This window comes from Mixophyes fleayi, chromosome 1 (assembly GCF_038048845.1).
Source record: "Mixophyes fleayi isolate aMixFle1 chromosome 1, aMixFle1.hap1, whole genome shotgun sequence".
NCBI classification, from domain to species: Eukaryota; Metazoa; Chordata; class Amphibia; order Anura; family Limnodynastidae; genus Mixophyes; species Mixophyes fleayi.
The window spans coordinates 45,662,349-45,685,795 of record NC_134402.1 but is presented as its reverse complement, the minus strand read 5'-3'; the positions used below and the strand labels follow the sequence as shown (position 1 = coordinate 45,685,795).

Genomic DNA, 23,447 nt, shown 5'->3' with positions numbered 1-23,447 from the left:
AAATTTTGACATCTGGTCTGGGCTAAAAGAATTAACCAAAAAACGTGACACCTCTGCTATTACCTGATCCTACTATCAGCATCCAAAGGATGGTGGAGGATTATTTTTACAACAGCATAGAAATAGACACATCAGACACAGGGCCATCTTAAAAACATTATGGGCCCCCAGGCAAAGCAGTGCACCGGGGCCCATTTTATATATATATATATATATATATATATATATATATAGAGAGAGAGAGAGAGAGAGAGAGAGATAGTTGTATAGAGATACAGATATTGATATATAGAGATAGATAGATGTACTTTCTCAGTGACCCTTGAAGGTTTTTTTTGCAGGATTATTTATTCTAATTAATAGCCCTGCCTATGGGGCCCCCTTGCCATGGGACCCCCGGGCACCTGCCCATCGTGCCCAATGGAAAAGATGGCCCTGATCAGACAGTCCCTTTACGTACTGGAAGGGAATTTGGAGATCCATGTGCCAACTAGCTTTGCACTACCTAAGCTGCCCACACTCCAGTGTGTACTCGGAAAGAGTTTTCAGCACAGCCGAGAACCTTGCCAGCGATCGGCGCAGGAGGCTACTTTCTCAAAATGTGGAAAACATGATGTTTAGAAAAATGAACTTCAATTTCCACGAGGAAGGTCTTTCCCGCCAATTACATAAAAATACTGAGACTTTTGTAATGGTGGATTCCAGCTGTGATGAATTAATAATGAGTGAAGAGGATGTACACACTTATGAGGGTGAGGATGAGGCTGAGGTTGATTACAACAACACCTTGCCACAGTAGACTTAATTAACAGCACTGTTACCTTAGGTGGCTTAAGGCCATTGTTACCTTGTTTTTTGGGGGCCCAAACAAGCCAAGCACTTCAGCCACAAGGAGTGGCACTTTTGTGGCTGAAGTGCTTGGTTTGTTAAGTGTACATGTCCTTTTTAAGATCCAACATAAGGGTGAGTGGGAGGCCCCAAGGACAATTATTGAGGTTAATAATAATGTAGGAACAAAAAAAGAGCAAAATTATGTGATTTTACCATATTTTAGTAATTTCTCTAAAAAAATACAGATCGAGGGTGGTTTTGCCAAAACCAAAACCAAAACACGCAGCTAATCCAGATCCAAAACCACTTCACAGGGGTCAGTGAGCATCTCTACTTAGTACTATCTGGCATGCGGATATTACAGGGTAACCAAAGCATAATCACAGAAATCAAATACAAAAATCATTACATAGATACAGTATGTGCAACAATATAAAGCTCAGCAGACCAAAAAACTGCAGGGTTTGTAAACTAAAGGGGGCATAGCGTTGAATACAAAAATCGTATCTTATACTTTAAAGAATATAAGCTAGGTTACTCACAGCCCATTCCGGCCCAACTGCGACTTGTGCACCAGAGAAAAATGTAAATACAAGCACACAAAAGAAAAAATATTTTATTTTAAATAAACACACCTGGACACAACCCACCTTACCCTTCTTTATTACTCACCTAGTTCCATCCTGGCATCTTCACCCTAAACCTATAATCCACATACAGGTAAAAAAAACAAAACAAAACAAAAAAAACATGCACAGACAAACATCTCCATACGGAGATCTGTCACTGCTGAAGTTCTAGTGTGTCTGCCAGTCTGTTTACAAATGGTGGATTTCCCATGGCCTTAACTCTTAGCTCTGAGCTAGCATGTCCTAACACTTAAAGACAGCCCTGGCATGCTAGGTCCTTTAGTGCACCACAGGTAAAATGTTTTTTTACTACTTTTATTAAACTTAATGCCCCAGGTAATCCAGCCACTGCTGACTGGCCTAGGGCTGGTTGGCACTATGGTGTGGGGACCCCATGTTGCGGGTTTCCCTGCTATAGTATCACCAGCGGATGCTGGCTGAGCATAGTGCTGGCTCTTGTAAGTTAGGGGGGGCCGCATGCTTTCCATTCCCCCCCCCCCCCTCCCCGCTCTTGACAGTACCATCCTAGGCAGAATTAGGGCTGTTTATGCTAACTGGCGGAGGCATTCTTTTTTATTAATTTATTTAATGGCCTTACAGGTCATTCATCATCATCATCAGCTATTTATATAGCGCCACTAATTCTGCAGTGCTGTACAGAGAACTCACTCACATCAGTCCCTGCCCCATTGGAGCTTACAGTATAAATTCCCTAACATACACACACAGACCGAGAGAGAGAATAAGGTAAAATTAATAGCAGCCAATTAACCTACTAGTATGTTTTTGGAGTACCCGGAAGAAACCCACACAAACACGGGCAGAACATGCAAACTCCACACAGATAAGGCCATGGTCAGGAATCGAACTCATGACCCCAGTGCTGTGACACAGAAGTGCTAAACGCGTAGGATACATTAAGAGCACATGAAACGCCTGTACAGTAAGATACGCTTCAAGGGTATTTTAGGTAAACACACAATTTCTGTACTATGCAGAACAGCATGAATTTCTGAATTTGGTTGAATGTATGCCAAAGTTGCGTACGTTTTTTTAAAGCACAAGATATGTTTTTTTTCTTTTCCACTCTGTATGATCCCCTTAGTCTACAAAAAACATATAGGGCTAGATTTACTAAGCTGCGGGTTTGAAAAAGTGGGGATGTTGCCTATAGCAACCAATCAGATTCTAGCTTTCATTTATTTAGTACATTCTACAAAATGACAGCTAGAATCTGATTGGTTGCTATAGGCAATATCCCCACTTTTTCAAACCCGCAGCTTAGTAAATCTAGCCCCTAGTCTCTTGGACTGCTAAACATTCAATCGTTGCACATATCCATGTAATGAACTTTGCCTTTATTTCTGTGTTTATATTGTGTTAACCCTGGAATATGCCTATCCCTCCAGCTAGTATTAAGTAAAAGTGATATATTTCTGATATTGGTTATTTGTTACAAAAGAAGTTCCTCCCAGCACTCTAATTTGAAGTTATAGACTGCCTTCCATTATAGAATCCGGAATGGAAGGCAGTCGGACCGGTTCCGGCACACAGAAAGGATGGTTAAGTAGCTCAGATCTCCATTCCGGCACCCAGAAAGGATGTCTAAGGTACTCAGACCTCTGAATGCTTAATATACTCAGACCTCCATTCCTGCACCCAGAATGGATGGTTAGGGTACTCAGACCTCCATTCCAGTAGCCAGATTGGATGCTTAGTGTAGGCAGACCTCCATTCCGGCAACCGGAATGGATGGCTAAGGTACTCAGAGCTCCATTCCGGCACCTGGAATGGATGGTTAGGGAACTATGAATCCCATTCTGACAGTTGGAATGGATGGATAGGGTACTCTGAACCCATTTCCGGCTGCCCTAATGGATAATTAATATAATCAAAACCTTATTCTAGCACCCAGAATGGATGGTTAAGGTACTCTGAACCCCATTCCCTGCAGCTTGAATAGATGAATAATGTACTCAGAGCCCCATTCTGGAACTTTTAATAATTGTCTAAAATACTTAGGGGGGAATTCAATGTCGCCGCTATCAACGTGGCGTTAATTCTATTACCGTTAATGCGGTAATTTTAACCCTGATTTCTGCTCCGACTTCCTGAGCTGCGAGCAGCAACCAGCGTAATATCGGTAATAGTGTGCAGGCTGCATTACTTTCGGTAGTAATATACAACAGCAATATATACAATAGCAATATAAATGTGGAATAGGATATATATATATATATATTCCCAGTTAGTTTAAGTCTGCCTCTTTTATTTTATCCTATATGTTTTTGAGGAAGTATCAATGACTCTCTAACCTTGCTTCTCTTCTAAATAAAATTTATCTCTCTCTCTCTCAGCACTCTTTAAGCACTAAGACAATAATTACACATAATTAAAGACATATATGTTAAAATCTGCAGTAATGTAAACTCTATAATAAAACTAAAATAAACATGAGGTTCTTAGTGTTCTTGATCAAGCTGTAGATGCCCATCTACCACGTCAAGGTACCTACACCAAGCAGCAGAGGGGCGCTGTAGGAAATTACTTCTTTTAGCGATGCGGCAGTGTCAACTTTTACCTAATCCCCATGTAACACCCCCTAGTGGCATATAAGTAACCCAGTGAACAGGAGTCACCTAGGGGGTGAGGTAAGGTGTTTTGGAATGTGACTAAAGCTGGTTGCTATGGTGATAACCCAGCCCAGAAAGTGCTGGAAATAAACACAACCAGAGAGAGAACATGGGTGGTGTGATATACAGCTGGGGTCCTGGGAGAGTGGGCAGAATGCTCCCAGGCTCCCCTGGCATTGTCTGGGAGTGTGAGCGCGGTAACTGCAAAAGGGGCAAATACTGTGTGTCTGAAGAAAGAGATGCACTGTGTAACTTCGCACACCACACTACATACAGTGACAGGGGGTTACACCCACTAACTGCAACAAAAAGTGCATTGATTATATTAACTATCCTATGAACCTGTATGAAATACATACACTATCTAGTACTTTTCCGGTACACAAAACTCACAACAGTTACTAACGTATTATTGTACCATACCTGAAATTATTGGTTGTGGAATAATTTGGCTCCTGTCTTGAACTTTATCCACTAAAATATATTTTACTTTTGAAATATTTGTTAATCTTGATTCAAGTCTTTCTCTGAATCTATTCCAGTCATCTTCATCTTTAGGCTGCGGTCCTGTAAATTCTATGAATAGGTTGCCTTCAATCTCCCTCATGGTGGGCGGCGACACCCAGTCAATCTTCTGTAACGTTAGTCCAATTTCTTTTCCAGTGTTTTCAATGGCTTCACGTAGTAATTCCTCTTGCAGTTTGTAGAGGACTCGAACAGAGTTTTCTGCTTTGATAACGGGACAAATCACATCCAGCTCGGTCCGTGTGAATCTATCACAGAGACGGATCAGCTTTCCAAGTCTTGCTTTTTTAGGAGAAGGCTCCATTTCTCTGCGCTCTTTTCAGAATTTGCAATGAGATACCCTCAGTAGTCACCTGTGAAGTGCTCCTTCCAAGTGTAAAGTGATCTGCAGTTCTGCTTTGGAGATAATACAGCCTGCGTAAGAGTGAGGTGTGGCTGAGGAGGAATTAGAAAACAAAATATTCTGTTATGTTTCAACGAAACGAAACAAATCAGAAACGAAACTTAAGGAGCAGGAAGCAGAGAGAACGACAAGCATTTCCACACATAAGCAGATGATCATTGTCCATCTGAAAAGCCGCAATATGTAAATCTTTATCAGTGTAAAGGTAAGTCACTTGTTATATTTGCCTCACGGTGTATAAACTAAAAATACATTGAAGGAAAACTGTTCATATGCAGCCTTATAGGACAGGTATATGTCTCTGTATCTTTTCACTACTTCTAATATCTGTTTTTTGCACAAGCGTTGGACAAAACAAAACAAAAACGGAGCCCATTTGATATAAGGGGATTGTTCAGTTTGGTTGCAAAATGTGTAATTTTTCAATCTGAGACATTTCTTACAGGAAGTTCCACAACCCCAGCTTTATTTATACGTGTGTTGTACATACATAGGTTTAACATACAGAGACAGATCAGGCTTTATTCATTCAACTTTTCGAATCTTCCTTTCTTTGGAGAAGGCTCCAAGAATTTCTCTGCGCTCTTTTCAGAATTTGCAATGAGATACCCTCAGTAGTCACCTGTGAAGTGCTCCTTCTAAGTGTAAAGTTATCTGCAGTTCTGCTTTGGAGATAATACAGCCTGCGTAAGAGTGAGGAAATAGGAGCAGGGGGAGGAAATAGAAAACAAAATATTCTGTTATGTTTCAAATCAGAAACGAAACTTAGGGGCACATTTATCAATATTAACATAAAGTGAAAAATAGTTTTCAATCCTTATCGCAATGATAAGGATTGAACTATTTTTCACATTTATGTACAACCCAGCACAGAAACAGCAGTTCCGAAAAACTGCTATTTCTGTGATAAAAAAAAATCATACTTACCTGCCTCTTCGGAACTCGATGTCCCTGGATCTCCTCCTCCTCCTCTTCGGTCTTCTTCTTTAAGCAATTGCGCATGTCCAGTTCAAAGAACTGGACATGCGCACAAACATCTCCCTCCATCTCTGCAACTATAGTTAATCTTTAATAAATATGCGGGGGACACATCGGGGCATGGATTGTACGTTAAGTGCATGTTAGTGCACCATCACACTTTGTTAAATATACCCCTTAAAGAGCAGGAAGCAGAGAGAACGACAAGGATTTCCACAAATAAGTAGATGATCATTGTCCATCTGAAAAGCCGCAATGTATAAATTTTATTAGTGTAAAGGTAAGTCACTTGTTATATTTGCCTCACAGTGTATAAACTAAAAATACATTGAAGGAAAACTGTTTATATGCAGCCTTATAGGACAGGTATATGTATCTGCACACAGACATCTTTTCCCTACATCTAAGATCTGGTTTTTGCACAAGCGTTGGACAAAAGAAAACAAAATCGGGAGCGCATTTGATATAAGGGGATTGATCAGTTTGGTTTTCCAGCTTGACCCACGGTCCCAATAGCAAAAATGTGTACATATATATTAATGTTTGTCAGGTAGAGACTTTAGACCCCTATTTATGAATAATCACATAATTTATCATCTCCTATGCCACATCTCGCAGCGATTAGAGATGAATTTAAATTGTCAATTCAATTTTTCAATCGAGGGCCTGATTTATTAAGGCACCAAAACGAAGGTAAGTTTATTTTTATTTATTTTTTTAAAAACCATGTAAATCGCACACTCACGTCCATGTTTAACCACAAGAATTTCTGAAGAATCGTCTCTTGTTGAATACAGGTGTAGGTACGCTCTGCTCTGACAGATAACACACTGCAGGATACATCGAATTCATATTAATTCAATTACTGTCACCTGTCAATTATACAGTCATTGGTGACTAGACATTTTTTTTTAAAGTTATTTTCCCCATAAAATTAATTTATTAGGTTGTTATGAATGTCTACTATATATATAATGCTCCTAATTGCAAATACATGTTCTAGCATGCATAAATAGCCGCCATCACTAATAATCGGTACTTACACCTGACTTGATGCGACTGAAAATCACATACCTTAGAGATACCCAATGATTTAATTGAACATTGCTCGAGCTTGGCACTCCCTTACTGCACATTGACTATGTGCATACGTCCAGTCCTCCCTGGACATTTCTGCGTTCACTGGCGTAAGGTCGGTTTCTGGGCATTACGCAAAATACAGCATGTATCGGCAATTACGTTTCTTAATGAATCAGGCCCTGAGTCTTACCAGTACAGAGCCTTCGATAAGGGGCGATTATTAAGGAGATATCTTTCACCCCATCGTTTTCATTACGTTTGCTCAGCCATCAGTCAGTGCATGCACCCATAACCATTAGTGACAGAGGGAGGGGAGGGCTGTGCAGCCTGCCCGGGAGGGATCAGAATTTTCCTCTCATGCAGTGCTTTAGCTATAGATAAGAGATGCCAATGCCATCCTTTGCATTAGCAATCGGAGACAAGCTGCATAAAGCTACAGTTTTCGGAGCTTGTTAAATTGCCCCATTCTGCCATTCTCACTGAGAACTGTGGGGATGGCGGTATTGCTCATTATTTTAGTGAACACCAGAGGCTATGAAATGTTTGATAAATAGACCCCTTAGACTGTAGACTAATGTCAGTGATTAACCATTCATCTGCAAAGTACTGTCAATTATATTGGAAGTATATACAGTGCGTATAGAAAATCATCACACCCTGTCAAAATCATTGCCTTTTGTCACATTACACCACGAAAATTGAAATAAATTGAATCAATATTTTTCTAGCTTAATTTACACAATTTGCCTTACAACATTCAACTAACGAAAAAAAAGTCAACCATTTGGAAAATTAATAAAAACTGCTCTCCAAGTCCATCCACAAATTTTCTATCGGATTTAGGTCAGGGCTCAGACTTGGCCAGTCAAGGACACATTCACCTACCTATCCATAAGCCTCTGCATTGTTTTCCTGGAGGTATTTTTAGGATTGTTGTTGCGCTGGAAGGTGAGTCACCTGCCCATTATCAGCTGCTTAGCAGAAGGTTGCAGGTTTTCCTAAATAATTTGGGTGTGCATGGCAGCACCCACCTTCAATCCTGACAAATTGCCCAGTCCTTGCTGTAGAGAAACACCCCTACAACATAATGTTGCCACCACAATGCATCACAGTAGGTATGGTGTGTTTTGGGTGGTGTGCTGTATTTGATTTGCGCCAAACATAACGCTTGGAGTTCAGTCCAAAAATGTTTTGTCTTGGTATAATCTGACCATACAACCTTTTGCCAAACTTTGCACCATGATGTTCCAAGTGTTGTTTTGCAAAACTCAAATGAGACAGAGTGTGGCACTTTTTCAGAAGAAGCATCTTCTTGCCACCCTGCCATACAGGGCAGCTTTGTGTAAAACTTGTGAGATAGTTGTCATATGCACAGACCGACCAGTTTCAGTTATAAAGACTTGTAAGTCCTTCAAAGTAGCCATTGACTTCTTGGTTGCTTCCCTGATCAAAATCCTCCTGGCTCTGTCATCCAGTTTGGAGGGACAGCCCAATCTAGTCAAGGTGTTGGTGGTGTCATACGCTTTTCACTTCTTAATAATTAGAGATGCTCGGACTCGGTTCTCTGAAAACCGAACTCACCTGAACTTAGGGGATCCGAGTAGGCTGACAAGCCTACTTTTGCACGTCTTCGTATCTGAATCGATGCAAAATGTCACTGTTGCCTTGTTGGATCTTGCAGGTTTTGGATTCCATAAGTACCTCTCCCCCCAGGAGATCTAGCGCCTTTGCTCACACAGAAACAGGGGTAGCAGTGTTCTTGTCACTCTCCAGTCTCCAGTGCCATTGCTTAGTGCCCTTGCTCATACAGAAACAGGAGGGGTAGCAGTGTTCTTTTCACTCTCTAGTGCCATTGCTTAGTGCCATTGCTCATACAGAAACAGGAAGGGTAGCAGTGTTCTTGTCACTTGACAAAAATTGACTGGAAATTAATGTTATTGAGGTTAATAATAATGTAGGAACAAAAAATTTTAGAAAAAAAATAGGAATCCAAAACCAAAACACGAGAGGTGCAGTTTTGCCATAACCAAAGCATGAAGTTAATCCAGATCCAGATCCAGATCCAAAACCAAACCAAAACACGAAGGTAAGTGAACATCTCTATTAATAATGCTTTGAACAGTAAGAGCAGTAAAAGCATTTGAAATCTTTTTGTATCCTTCTCCTAACTTGTGCCTTTCCACAACTTTATGCCAGAACCCTTTTCAAAACACCTTTCCAACCATGGTGAAATATTTGCCTTACCATGCATTAGTAGTGGAATCCTCAGGTTTTATTCTGAATAAATCAAAACTACTACAATAGATGTCAGGTGGTGGCCAATTAGCCTGTTGTTTGATCTGGAAGGTCATTGGTTATACCTCAGTAAGTTTATAATGATTATTCTAAAGGTATGATCACTTTTCCAAACCATATTATTTTAGTAATTAAATTATGTTAATTGTTAAGAATTTTTGTAAATATTATTTTCACCTTGATGTTGAGGGTTATGATGTGTGAGTACAACTGGAAAAAGTTTGATTTAATTTTCAAGGTATAATGTGACAAAAGGTAGTGTTGACAGGGTAAGATGATTTTCTATAGGTACTGTAAATAAAGTTATTAATCATTTTGCACCAAATTGAGACAATTACTAAACGTACTGCTGATGCATTGTCAGAATCACTAGGTGGAATTGATGATACCTGCCAGCAGTTGGCGCTACTGAGTACTGAGGCGCGGAGTCTCCTTCTGGAATTTGGCCAATAAGCGAGGGGCATGTATATCTTGTACATCGATCCAAGATCTCTGCTCGGGGCCATAACCCCTCCAGTCAACAAGATATTGGTGGCAACCCCTGGAGATCCGGAAATCCAGAATCTGATTGATCTCATATTCCTCCCCATGATCAGTCTTTACTGGGACCGGGGGTGGGGTTCTTTTGACAAATCTGTTGAGAATGAGGGGTTTAAGTAGAGCAATATGAAACACATTGTTAATCTTGAGTGATGGAGGAAGAAGGAGTTTGAATGTCACGGGATTTATAACTTGAGTTATTTGAAAAGGTCCGATATAATGGGGTGCGAGCTTCATGGTGGGAACATGAAGTCTTAAATTCCTTGTGGAAAACCACACTTTGTCCCCAACTCGATGTCTGGGCACTTGTCTACGGCGACGATCGGCGCTAGCTTTGTAGCATCGGGAGGATTCCAATAATTTGGACTTCGCCTGAGACCATATTTGAGAAATGTCCTGAATGAGATTCTGCATGGCCAGAAGTGCTGAACCAGGTTATGAAAGTTCAGGAAGGAGCGGATGAAACCCAAAGGTAAGAAAAAATGGAGACGAACCAGTAGACACATGCACCTGGTTATTATGAGCAAATTCTGCCCAACACAAAAAACGACTCAATTCAGATTGATTACCCGAAGAGTAGGTCCTGAGAAATTGTTCCAAGTCTTGTTTGACCCTCTCCGTTTGGCTGTTGGTTTGAGGGTGGTACCCTGAGGAAAACTTTAGATTGACCTCCAACTCTTTGCAGAATGATCCCCAGAACTTGGACACGAACTGTACTCCTCTATCCGAGATAATATTCTGGGGACAGCCGTGAAGACGGAAAATCTCCTTGATGAAGAGGTTAGCAAGGATAGAAGCCGAAGGAAATCCCTTGAGAGGTATGAAATGTGCCAACTTGGAAAATCTATCCACTACCACCCAGATAGTATTGAATCCATGGCTAGCTGGTAAATCAGTGACGAAATCCATAGAAATACTAGTCCATGGTCTCTCTGGAATAAGAAGTGGTACCAAGGGTCCTGCAGGAGACTGCCTAGGTGTCTTGTATCTGGCACAGATTCCACAAGCGGCAACATAGGCCTTAACGTCCGCCTGGATAGAGGGCCACCAATAATACCTAGAAATCAACAAGAAGGTCTTCTTGACACCCGCATGCCTGGCAAACAGAAAATCATGGGCCCACTTGAGAGCCTTGTGCCGAAGCCTGGAAGTGAGAAAGGAGAGACCAGGAGGAGGAACCTTGGTTGAAGTTCTGGTGAGGGCCACAATGGTAGTAGTATCCAAGATGGTTCTGGGGGCGGGGGTGGGTTGAAGATCTTTATCATCAAATGATCGGCAGAGAGAATCCGCCCTGATATTCTTAACCCCAGGTCGAAAGGTCAAAATGAGATTAAAACAGGCAAAAAACAAGGACCAGCGGGCCTGACGTGGGTTCGGACACTGAGCTGTTTGCAAGTACGGTAAGTTCTTATGGTCTGTGTAGACAGTAACAGGATGCTCAGCCCCCTCTAGTGCTGTTTTGATGGCCAATAACTCTTTATCCCCGATACCATAGTTTAATTCGCTGGAGGAAAATCTTCTGGAACAGAAACCACAGGGATGAAACTTTCCATTGGAATCTTTCTGTGAAAGAATGGCTCCCATGCCAATGGAGGATGCATCAACTTCAACAAAGAAAGGCCTATAATAATGTCACGGTCTGCCTCCGTCTGCCTTGCAACATCTCCCTTTTTGAATGCTGCTTGCATCCTGCAGTCTCTGTTTTGCACTGTGCAGTATTTGTGTTAATTTTATGTGTTTGCAGCAGTACCTCTGATGACCAGAGGTGCTGCTATTGTGCCTTACTTGTTTGTATCAGGGGTTAACCTGCCCTGTAATTATTCCTTGCACCTGGATGTGTACCTTCTTAAACCTGTCTCTCCCAGCAGTCATTGCTGGTTATTGTTGTCCCATCCTGTTGATCCTACCCTCTGCTGTGCTTGTGGTTTCATGCTGCCTGGATCTCTCCATATCACTGCTTACCTGCTATCTGGGAGCTCTCCATATTACCACTTTCCTACATCAGCCATCTACCCGGTATTTATTCCTGCATTTTCCTGTATATTCAGTATTACACCATCAGATTGTTATTCCAGCAATAAACTTTGTGTGTTTTCACCTCATTCCTGGCTCCTAAGCTGCACTTTCTATTTGAACCGTGACAAATAATTGGCGAAGCCAATAAAGCGTTGGATCGCCTTAAGGCCCAATGGTTGTGGCCAATTTTAGAATGGCAGCCACTTTCCCAGGATCCATGGAAAAACCAGCACCGGACACAATATATCCCTGCACTGGCAGGTGAGGAAGATTTTCTAATAAATCTTCGTTCGAGATTTTCAGATACACACTCGGTCATGGCTCGAGTCTCAGGGAGGGAGAGAGAATACTTTCTGCCACGAGGAATCCTTTCTCCAGGAATAAGTTCAATGGAACAATCACAAGGACGGTGGGGTGGAAGAGTCTCAGCGGCAGTCTTACTGAAGACATCCATGAAGGCAGCGTATTCAGATGGCAACCCAAGACTGGGTCTGAGAGCGTGACATCTAATAGGTAGGATATTGAGGCATCGATCAGCGCAGAGCGGACCCCAGAAAGTAACCTGAGCATGATGCCAGTCAAATTGGGGTGAATGGTCCCTTAACCAGGGTAGTCCTAATATTACCGGATTAACAGTCTGTGGAAGGACTAGAAATGAGATCCATTCAAAATGGAGGAGACCAACTTGCAGTCGGATCGGCCGGGTGGCCTGAGAGATAGATCCATTGGCCACTCTGTTACCATCCACCACTGTCAGAACCAAGGGTTGCAATAATGATTCCAGGGGGAGATGAAGGTTAGCTGCTAAGGATGCAGAAATAAAGTTTCCAGCTGCCCCTGAATCCACGAAGGCCCGAAGGGAGACCGGACCCTGGAAAGCATGGATGATGATGGGCATCAAAAAGTCCGTCTTGTCTGGAGAATAAGGGGAAGATGTACTCAGTCCTAGACCGGCCTTCCTGGCACCGACTAGGATCTGGCGTTTTTCCGGTCTCTTGGGACACTGTGACAGAATGTGAGAGGGGTCAGCGCAGTAGAGGCATAGGTGGTTTTTAAAACTTCGTTCCCACTCCTCCACAGTTAGACGAGAAAGCCTGATCTGCATGGGCTCCTCAAGTAGAATTGGTGGGTTCTGAAAAGTGGAGACCAAGCGTGGACTAGCCCGGCAAGATTGTTCTCGTTCCTGATTACGCTCCAAATACTGGATATCGACCTTGATGCATAAGGAGATCAGATCATCTAGGGTAGCTGGTAAATCCCTGAAGACCAACTCGTCCTTGATCCGATCTGTCAGCCCCTGCCAAAAGGTAGCTATAAGGGCCTCATTATTCCAGTTCAGTTCAGAGGCGAGAGTTCTGAACTGAACTGCGTACTGACCCACGGGAAGGCTTCCCTGGCGTAGCTTCAAAATGCTGGAGGCCGCAGAGGCAACTCGACCAGGCTCATCGAACACTTTTCTGAAGCTTTGTATGAGGGAGGATGGATTTTGTAACAGGGGGTCATCATGCTCCCATAGAGGAGAGGCCCAGGCAAGCGCTTGATCCGTGAGTAATGAAATAATATATGCCACCTTGGCTCGTTCTGAAGAAAAATTTCCTGGTGATAGCTCGAACTGGATAGCACATTGGTTGAGAAACCCTCTGCACTTTCTCGGATCACAACCAAAGTTTTCGGGAGGTGGGATGCGAATCCCTTGAGTAGGATTAGGTGCAGCTAAAGCAGGAGAGCCGACAACAGGGGGTGCGGGAGCAACAGATACTCCGGGAGGAGTCAGGGTTCTCTGGAGGGTATCCATGCGTGTAGCCAGTCCCTGAAGGCATTGCAGGAGCTGAGTCTGGTTAACCTCTTGTTGATCAACTCGGCGAGTCAGGTCTGCAGGAGGTCAATAGCAGAGAGATCAACGGTGCCTTCGGCATTTGACATGGCCAGAGTATACTGTCAGAATCGCTAGGTGGAATTGATGATACCTGCCAGCAGTAGGCGCTACTGAGTACTGAGGCGCAGAGTCTAACACGCCCCTGGTTTTCACCAGAAACCCCCGCAAGGAGGTATGGACTTCGCTGCAAGGGACGTGCAGGTCGCGCCCTCAGTATCAGTCAGCTGGCGAGGTAACAATTGAGGCAGCGGTGTTAGCCCACCAGGATGCAGGATGGAAGAGTAGTCAGCAAGCCGGGTCAAAATCAGAGGAACTGATATAGCCAAATCAGAAGCAGGAGAATGGTCAGGAAGCCGGGTCAATACCAAATATCACTCTAAGCCAGAATCAGGAACCAAAGGAGAAGTCAGGAACAAGCCGGGGTCAGAATCCAAAACAGCAACACAGGAACAAATGCTGGAGCAAGGCTGAAGACCAAATACTCTGGCACTAGACATGTGTCAGAGACTGCCTTATATACCCTAAGGTGCCTCCTAATAGGGTTACGTAGATTTTGGCGGTAAGACAAGCTGGCTGCAGACAGGTGAGCAGAGATAGCGTCCCGCTGCTAGACAACAGGACGTGGTTGCTTGGAAGGTGCAGGCATCCGTCTCCTGCACCAAGTGTCAGTGCGGAGACGGCGCCTGACATGCATGCATCTTGATGGTCCGCCAATGACCTTCAAGGTGCTTGCTTCCTAAAAATCTGTGGGAAGTACATTGTGGATAAGTGTAAACATTATATCAAACTCTAACCTTATATGCCTTAAGTACTACCCTTTTTAAATAAATAAACTTTTCACTATTTCTCTAAAATATTTCCTGGTTTAGCATTATTTCTATCTTAAATCATGAGTGTGAGGGGACAGCTGGACAGTTTCTATTACATGTGTCATTTTTGGGTCAGCTTTGAGCAAGTGCACCCGAATTGACAACATTGTGCATAGGTTTGCAGAGGAAATTGGTTGTATTTGCCAAGGAGCAGAAGATTGCACAGGCATCTATTGGTTTATAATTACCGTATATATTCGAGTATAAGCCGAGTTTTTCAGCACATTTTTTGTGCTGAAAAAGCCCCTACTCGGGTTATACTCCAGTGATGCTCCAGGACAATGAAAAGTCCCTGCTTGAGGTGGCTGGGGGCAGCAGAGTGAGGTGCCGTACTGAGCGCAATGCAGGCTGCAGCAGAGCGGGCAAGGTGGGTGGTGCAGGTACGGCCTGTGCAGTGACCTCTGACATCATGTCACACTGCGCAGAGCCTAGTCGGGAGCAGCTGAGCACTCGCTCCGATGCTCTCTCTACTACCTCCGAGGATTACCGTCTTCAGCGTGGAATTAGCGCTGTTGTTTCACACGGGGATCCTCTTTTCTGCCACCTAGGATACATCTTAGGAGAATCGCTGGACTTCCCTACCTCTTTGTGGACTATCAAATTCATAAGGTTGGTTTAAGACTGTTCTTACAGGACCTACTACATAGACTTCATCACGTTATTAGCAGCTCTCCCGGGCTTAATCACGGAAGTACCCATTGGATACATTATGCCATGCACTGGACATTGGTTTCTTTTTATATATAAATTTTAAACTTGTGCCTTATTTATGTGGTAGCATTATCACAATTTTATCATAATTCTATTGCATTTTTCATCTTTTGATTGTATTTACGCTCTTATATTATGTTAAATTAAATGTCCGGTCAATTTTTATATCTACATTTGTTTTTTCTATACTTATAGTGATTCAAACCAATTATTCATGCCAGAGGAAAATTGAACGCTATCATTATAAAGACTCAGCTGCAGTCTAATCCCAAAATCCTGTTGATTTATATTATTATTATTTATTTATGAAATAGCAGCAATCTCCCTCTCTCCTTCATTAGTCTAGCAATTTCCCTTATTTCAACTAGCCCACATTACACTGTTACATTGTAGTGTGGGGAAGTGATATAGTGTGGGGAGGTAGGGCATGATATAGGGCATGATTCAGACCTTATCGAGGGGCCAGCATTCAGTTAAGTTATCTATTTTTATTTTTGAAATTTACCAGTAGCTGCTGCATTTCCCACCCTAGGCTTATACTCGAGTCAATAAGTTTTCCGAGTTTTTTGTGGTAAAATTAGGTGCCTCGGCTTATATTCGGGTCGACTTATACTCGAGTATATACGGTAGTTGTTTTATGGATCGATTGTCCATGACTCATCTTCACTGGAACTAAAGGGCTCAGACAAACCATAAAATACAGCTCCAGACCATTATTCCTCCTCCACCAACTTTACAGTTGGCAGCATGATTTCGGGTAGGAAGCATTCACCTTGCATCAGCAAACCCAGAATCATTGGTTAGACTGCCAGATGGGGAAGCATGATTAGTCATTCCAGAGGACATTTTTCCACTGCTCCAAAGTCCCATGGAGGTGTACTTTACTCCAGTGAACTTTTGGTATTGCGCATTGGTGATCTCAGGCTTGTGTGCGGCTGTTTGGCCATGGAAATCTAATTCATGAAGACCTTGACAAACACTTCTTGTGTTCTCCATAGTCCAAACTCCCTCTGGAAAGAACACATGGCTGTATGCTGGATTTCATGCACCTGTTATCAGTGGGTGTGGCTGAACTTGCCGAACTCACTAACTAGAAGGGATGTCCAGATACTTTTAGCCGTGTGGTATAGCTGTGCTCCCTGCATTGCATACAACTGTACCCAGAAAGAAGTTTGGTATCATTCAATTGGCAACATTAATAAACAAATCTGTGACAATATTAATATATGGTAAAAAGCACAGAATCATAAATCAATGCATTTCTTAAAAATTTAAGGAGAGTCAGGCAATGCCGAAGACTCCTTTTAATCAAAGAAATCTTGAATAATGGATTTCTCTTTAAAAACAAAAACAACGGTATTTCCACTGAGCACATTTTAGCTCAAACACTGCAACATACCTATGGTCTCCAACAGGAAAGATAGAAGGGAGCCCATGATTGTTGGACCTATAGCTATTATTGCAAATGATTGCATTATAAATGAATAGCCAGTGAAAAAGCACCCCATACCTGCCTTGCCATCTCTATGACAATGCAGCACAGTATGCAAACAGCTGCTCATCATGTGATATAGGGGGTATATATACCCACTTTTGACCATATTATAAAGTGTTTGAGGGAATTAACCATATCAGACCCACATAGCAGCCTAATAGTGGGAAATTGTGTCAAACTGTAGTAACTGCAAACTCAGAAGTACTTCCAGTATAAAAGCATAGATTATTTTCAGGCTGTACACTCAGTGGCCACTTTATTAAATACACTTGCACGTTAATGAAAATATCGAATTAGCCAATCATGTGGCAGTTGTTGTTGTTCAGACCAAACACCAGAATGTGGAAGAAATGTGGTCTATGACTATAACCATAGAATGATTGTTGGTGCCAGAGAGGGTGGTAAGAGTATCTGAGAAACTGCTGATCTTCTGTAATATTCATGCACAACAGTCTTTAAAGGTACAGTGAATTGTGCAAAAAACATCCACTGGGCGACAGTTCTGTGGACAATAACACCTTGTTAATAGAGGTCCGAGGAGAATGGCCATACTGGTTCAAGCTGAAAAGTGATGACAATAACTCAAATAGGCATGTGTTACTAATGCAGACGATGATCTCTGAATGCAAAACACATTAAACCTTAAACTGGATGGGCTACAGCAGCAGAAGACCTCATCCAGTTCTACTTCTGTTAGCTAAGAACAAGAAACTGAGCCTACAGTGGGCACAGGCTCACCAAGACTGTACAGTTGAAGATTGGAGAAACTTTGTTTTATCCGATTTCTGCTGTGACATATAGATTGAAGGGTCTGAATTTGGTATAAACTAACAGTGCAGGTTTTCCGGATCACATATGACATAATTAGGACCACCTGTGGATCTGTTACAATGTGTCAGTCAGTAATGAATACACCTGTGCTCCAGCAAGGAGATATGGAAAACCTGCACTGTTAGGGAGCCCTGAGGACTGGGTTTGGGAAACCCTGATCTAATGGCTACTTCCAGCAGGATAATGCACCATGTCACAAGGCTCACATTATCTCAAGCTGTTTACATAACGATGATTTCAGTGTACTCCAATGCCCACCACATTCACCAGATCTCAATCTAATCGAGCACCTTTGGCATGTATTGGAACTGGGGATAAATATCATGAATGTTCAGATGACAAACCTGCAGCAACTGTGTGATATTATCATGCTAACATGGACCAGAATCTATAAGGATTCCAGCTCCCTGTTGAACCCATGTCACGAAGAATTCAGGGCATAGTGGGTTCTAGCCTGTATTAGAAAGGTGTACCAAATAGTGTGGCCACCGAGTGTATAGAGGGGTTCATATGGAATCATGCATTAACTCAAAGCAATTCAATTAAATCAAGAAACATTATAACAGGAAACGCATTTATAGGGGGGAATTCAATTGACCATGGTATATTTTTTTTGTTGTAGCGTTAAAAAATGTAAATTATCTGCGCAGGTTTTGATCCAAGGACACGACCATTGTTAGGTAATGCAGTGTAAAAAGTCATGCCATTCAATTTGAAAACAGGTAACTCCACACACGCGCGTTAACCATTGGTGCAGGCAAATTTTTAGTGCAGTGGAGGGAGGAGGGTTAACGCGGTCATCTATAATAAAATAAATACATTGGCATACATTTGTATTGCATTGTACAACCTTCTATTTTATAATATCTACATACAGTACTTTTTTTTTTACTATACTTTATTTTTTTACTTTTTTTACTATACAATTATCTATACCATCACAAAACACATTAGTACATACAGTACATATTAGTACATACATACATATATTAATTAGGGATTATTGTGTTTATTAATTTTATTTAAAATTTTTTACATGCTTTTCATGAAAAAAATCACTTTTCTATGTTATACATTACTGAGAAACATAATTTGTAATTATTTTTACATTATTACATGATTTCAAATAGTTTTCTTATGTTTTTTATTTTTTGCACAGCCATGAGAGGTGCGAGATAAAACTGTGGATTTGACAGATTAACGCGCCCCATTAAAAATTAATTGTATAGCATTTAATACTTCTCCCTCCCTTCCTCCCTATACTTTCAATGGATAATCTACTTGTCCGTGATGGGACCGTTTTCGCTAACAAAACGGTGCTTTTAAAATAGATTTGAATAATCGGTAAAGTTAACGGATTCCAGAATTGGTAAAAAAAAGTGTTAAAATCACTTACTGCGGTGTTAAAAAAAAAAAAAAAGAAAAAATACTCATGGGAACTGAATTCCCCCCGTAATGTCAGTTTATACGTAGTTATGGTAGAGTGACAGTATACTAGAGTTCATTTTTAAATGCTGTAAAACATTGCTTATTTTTTTTCACTCTTGTCACTTAAAATTTTTATATACATTGTTTGTTTACTCCTAGGACCAATGCATGCAAGACATGATCCTGCAAAGTGTACAATAGAAAAAACAGAAATACAGGAGCATTTCTTACCATAAACTTGTCCTAAATGGTTAATTGTGATTCCAAGGAAAGTTTGTTTATGCTAGAGCTTAAAAGATGGCAACTTTCCCAAAGAAACTAAGATTGGATGAAACTTTTCCCATTTTCATTCACCTGTGTGACTCCTTTGTTCGCACACCAGAGAAAGTAATATGCCCCTTCATGAAGGCAGAAGACTCAGTGCATGCCCTCTACAAACTCCAGGAACCGGCACTAAAGGACATTTTATGTGAAGCAGGAGAGATGCTGGGTCTGGAGTTAATTAGCATTACATCTTGCTCAACCACAGAAGGAAACCAGAGGATGGATGGCAACATTTTAATTGAGTATAGAGCGTCTAAGCTATGGGATGAAGACACATTTAAAACGTATAAGGGTTCTGTACAATCAAAGCTACAACATCTCAACATAAGAAATGTTTTCATTGATCATGGGATGGAACAGTCAAGTTGTTTGCAGCCTATAATTACAGGTAATGTTACTGCACAAAGCTATGTGTATAGAATTAGCTGGTGTTGCCATATGAACCAGAAAGGAGAAGTCCCTCAATATACTCCTCAGTTCTGTCCTTCCATCTGTTACCAGACCAGTAACACAAGCAAGTTGTATGTATAGTGTGATTCTCATGTATGATAATGTGCTTTGATCTTGTTTATTTTTATAGCACCAGTTGTAAATCTTTACAATGGAAACAAACACAGTAATAAAACGAGACAGGGTAGTAACAGATAGACCTAGGTAGGAGGGCCCTGTTCAAAAACTATTAATCTATAGAACAATAGGTATTTGATAATTGCGGTTAAGTGCCACGTATAGCAAATTGGTCCAACCAGATTGCAAGGGTAAAAAATATTTAGAAGGCTATAGGATCCAGTTACACTATTGGTCTAGGCGTCAGAGTATGGGAAGAGAACGTATGTAAGTTTTGTGTGAACTGTGTAGAGGGCTGGTAACCAGGTATTTCAGGAATTTGGTAAGCTTGCCTAAACAGATGTTTTGTCTGATTTGGAGGGGAAGGTAATGTCTTGTTGTGCAGGGATGACATTGCACAAAGTGTTTGCAGCTGAAAAAAGTCCTGTAACCGGGAATGGAAACAGGCAATAAGGATGAGAGGCACGGTCCTTATGCACAGCGCAGAGCTTGTATTGAGATATAGTTTGAGAAAAGTGAAGAGATGTATGGTGCTGCAGTTTTGTTGATGGCCTTGTATGTTAGTAGACTTATTTTATATGGGATTAGGTAAAATACATGCAACCATCATCATCATCTAATTATTTATATAGCACCACTAATTCTGCAGTACTGTACAGAAATCTCATTCACATCAGTCCCTGCTCCATTGGAGCTTACAATCTAAATCCACTAACATACACACAGAGACCGAGAGAGACTAAGGGCAATTTAATAGCAGCCAATTAACCTACCAGTATGCTTTTGGAGTGTGGGAGGAAACCCACGCAAACACGGGGATAACCTACAAACTCCACACATATAAGGCCATGGTTGGGAATTGAACTCATGACCCCAGTGCTGTGAGGCAAACGTGGTAACCATAATATCGTAGATTAAGGGGACCATTTATTATTAACTCCACCATAACAGTGATAAGAGCTTTGAAGTGACGTTTTTATGCTTCTGTCTGTGAATATTTCCTGACAGACTTGCAATCTAACAAAAATATTTAGCATTACAAAAAGATTAAAACTGACATGTGAGCAGGCACCAATGTTTGAACACGGTGGATAAATTGGCACATTTCGGCAAAATGAAATGTGCGTTTCTTTCAGCTTGTGAATGAGGCCCAATATTGCTCTGCAGAAATTGGATCGGCACATAACTGTAATCAAGGTCTTTGTCTGTAATCAAGTTTTGAAAATACTCTAAAGACTTTTAAAGACATTGATGTGCCACCTAATTACCATCTACCATGGAGGAATTATTTTTATAAGAACATAGTGAATTATGGCATTTTTTTGGATGAAACAATTTGTTGAATTTGTCTAATCAGAAATCCATTGACAAAACTCATAAGCACCTGACATATACACATTGTTATATACTTTAGATTGTCTGTAGAGGAAAGTGGTTTCCTCAGTGTTATATATTTAAGGTAGCTGTGTATGAGAGCGCTTAGAAAAGTCACAAATCTTGTTTGTTTAACATAACTGTAATCAGTTTGCCACTAGGGACAAGAAAGATTGAACAAGCCTCTCAGGATTCTTAGTGAGTTGTATCAATTTAATATTTGCAGAAGACTTGGGTTTTCAGTAAAGCACCTGCTTCATCTCCAGATGCAACCCATTCTGAAGAAGGGTAAACAACCATATTAACATGTTGTTTCCCAATAATTGTTTAGCATGTAATCATACATTATTTTTGTAAGGAATAGCTGTACCAAGTGTAGTAGAAATATAATGAAATATTGACGTTCGTTGTTTTTTTTTTAGAAAAACTGAAAACCCAAATTAGATATGGCGGCATATTTAAAATAAATGAATTACATTTTAAAACCATTTTTTCCACATTAGAAGAACTTCAGTCCCACTCCCGGCTCATGCATGCACATATCTTTTCCGGCTCATACAAGGAAATTTGTTTCCTAAAGGCACTCAATTATACTGGTTGGTTGGGGCAGAGCTCTCAGAAGATGTGGCATTTGTCACAATAGCTCCATTACCTGTCACAACAAGCTCATAACCAACCAACAAAATACCATATATATGCCTTGACAGGGTATATTTAGCCAATCATCCTGGTCAATAGTTCCTAGCTATGAGCAGTGGAGAGTGGTCCAGCATTATAAGGCAGCAAATCTTGTGATTCCAAGTACTCAATTTTCTCTTGCACTTGACCAATCTTGATTATGTTTTTCAATTCAGTAAGCACTAGCCATAGATTTAATACATCATCCCACATGCACATGACTGCTTGTTCACCCCTCAAGAGCCAAGTTAGATTGACTCAGTTTGGATGTTGTTAAGGCCTTGATGAAAACACAAGAGGAAAGTCTGGGACAAACACACAAATAGACTAAGAAAACTATGCAAAATTCAGAAAACTATGCAAGTGAAAGTATGAAATTGGCTAAAATTTTGAAGTTTTATAAATACTGTAATTGGTAGAATGAGTCTAAGGCCTATATTTACTAAGCTGCGGGTTTGAAAAAGTGGGGATGTTGCCTATAGCAACCAATCAGATTCTAGCTATCATTTTGTAGAAGGTACTAAATAAATGAAAGCTATAATCTGATTGGTTGCTATAGGCAACATCCCCACTTTTGCAAACCCGCAGCTTACTAAATATAGCCCTAAGTGTCAAAAATAGTTAATAACATATATATAAATAAATTGAAGACCAAGCATATTTAATTCATGCACTCATCATCTCCTGCATTGACTATTGCAATTCCCCCCTTACTGGTCCTCCCCTAAACAGACTAAACCCCTATTATGCACGCAGTGGCCAAACTGATTTTCCTGCTGAGCCACTCTTGTCAGTCGCTATATTGGTTGCCTGTCTTTTACAGAATCCAATATAAAATTATTCTACTAACATACAAGGCCATCAAAAAAAAAATAAAAAAAATCTCCCAACTCGACAACTGCATAAGATCTACGTCTCTCATCCACTCTCATTACATCCTCCCATTCCCATTTACATGACTTTTTTCGGGCTGCACCCACTCTGTGGAATTCCCTCCCTTGCACAATAAGACTTTCCTCTGGTCTACAAACGTTCTCTGAAAACCCACCTCTTCAGGCAAGCTTATAATATTCCTCAACCACCCTCACTAAGTTACCCTATAACCTCATGTATCCGACTCCCATTGATCTATAGATCGTAAGCTTGCGAGTAGGGCCTTCTCACCTCTTTGTCTGTTTTGCCATGTATTGTTTATTACTGTGTTTGTTCCCAATTGTAAAATGCTAACAAATTTGCTGGTGCAATATAAATAAATGTTTATGATGATGATGAAGCATAGCACAAATGTAAATGAGGAAATTCTCGCATTTTCAAACATGGTTCATGGTACTGTCTAAGTTGTTGATAGGGTAGTTGCTCACTCA

General features: G+C 41.1%; 2 protein-coding genes across 3 annotated transcripts in view; one reads left to right on the top strand and one right to left on the bottom strand.

The window, feature by feature from the left end:
• Positions 1-5,050, bottom strand: part of LOC142136854 (uncharacterized) — a 358,937-nt gene extending 353,887 nt beyond the window's left edge. For both annotated transcript variants that reach the window (XM_075194706.1, XM_075194707.1), the window contains exon 1: positions 4,517-5,050. In XM_075194706.1, the coding sequence (XP_075050807.1) occupies positions 4,517-4,922 (406 nt within the window). In that variant the 5' untranslated portion in view covers positions 4,923-5,050. The remainder of the gene's footprint in view (positions 1-4,516) is intronic.
• Positions 5,051-5,059: 9 nt separating this feature from the next.
• The window catches only part of LOC142136838 (uncharacterized), a 166,380-nt gene continuing 147,992 nt past the window's right edge, over positions 5,060-23,447 (top strand). Inside the window, exons 1-2 of the mRNA XM_075194705.1 lie at positions 5,060-5,226; positions 19,300-19,852. Of these exons, the coding sequence (XP_075050806.1) occupies positions 19,438-19,852 (415 nt within the window). The 5' untranslated portion in view covers positions 5,060-5,226; positions 19,300-19,437. The remainder of the gene's footprint in view (positions 5,227-19,299; positions 19,853-23,447) is intronic.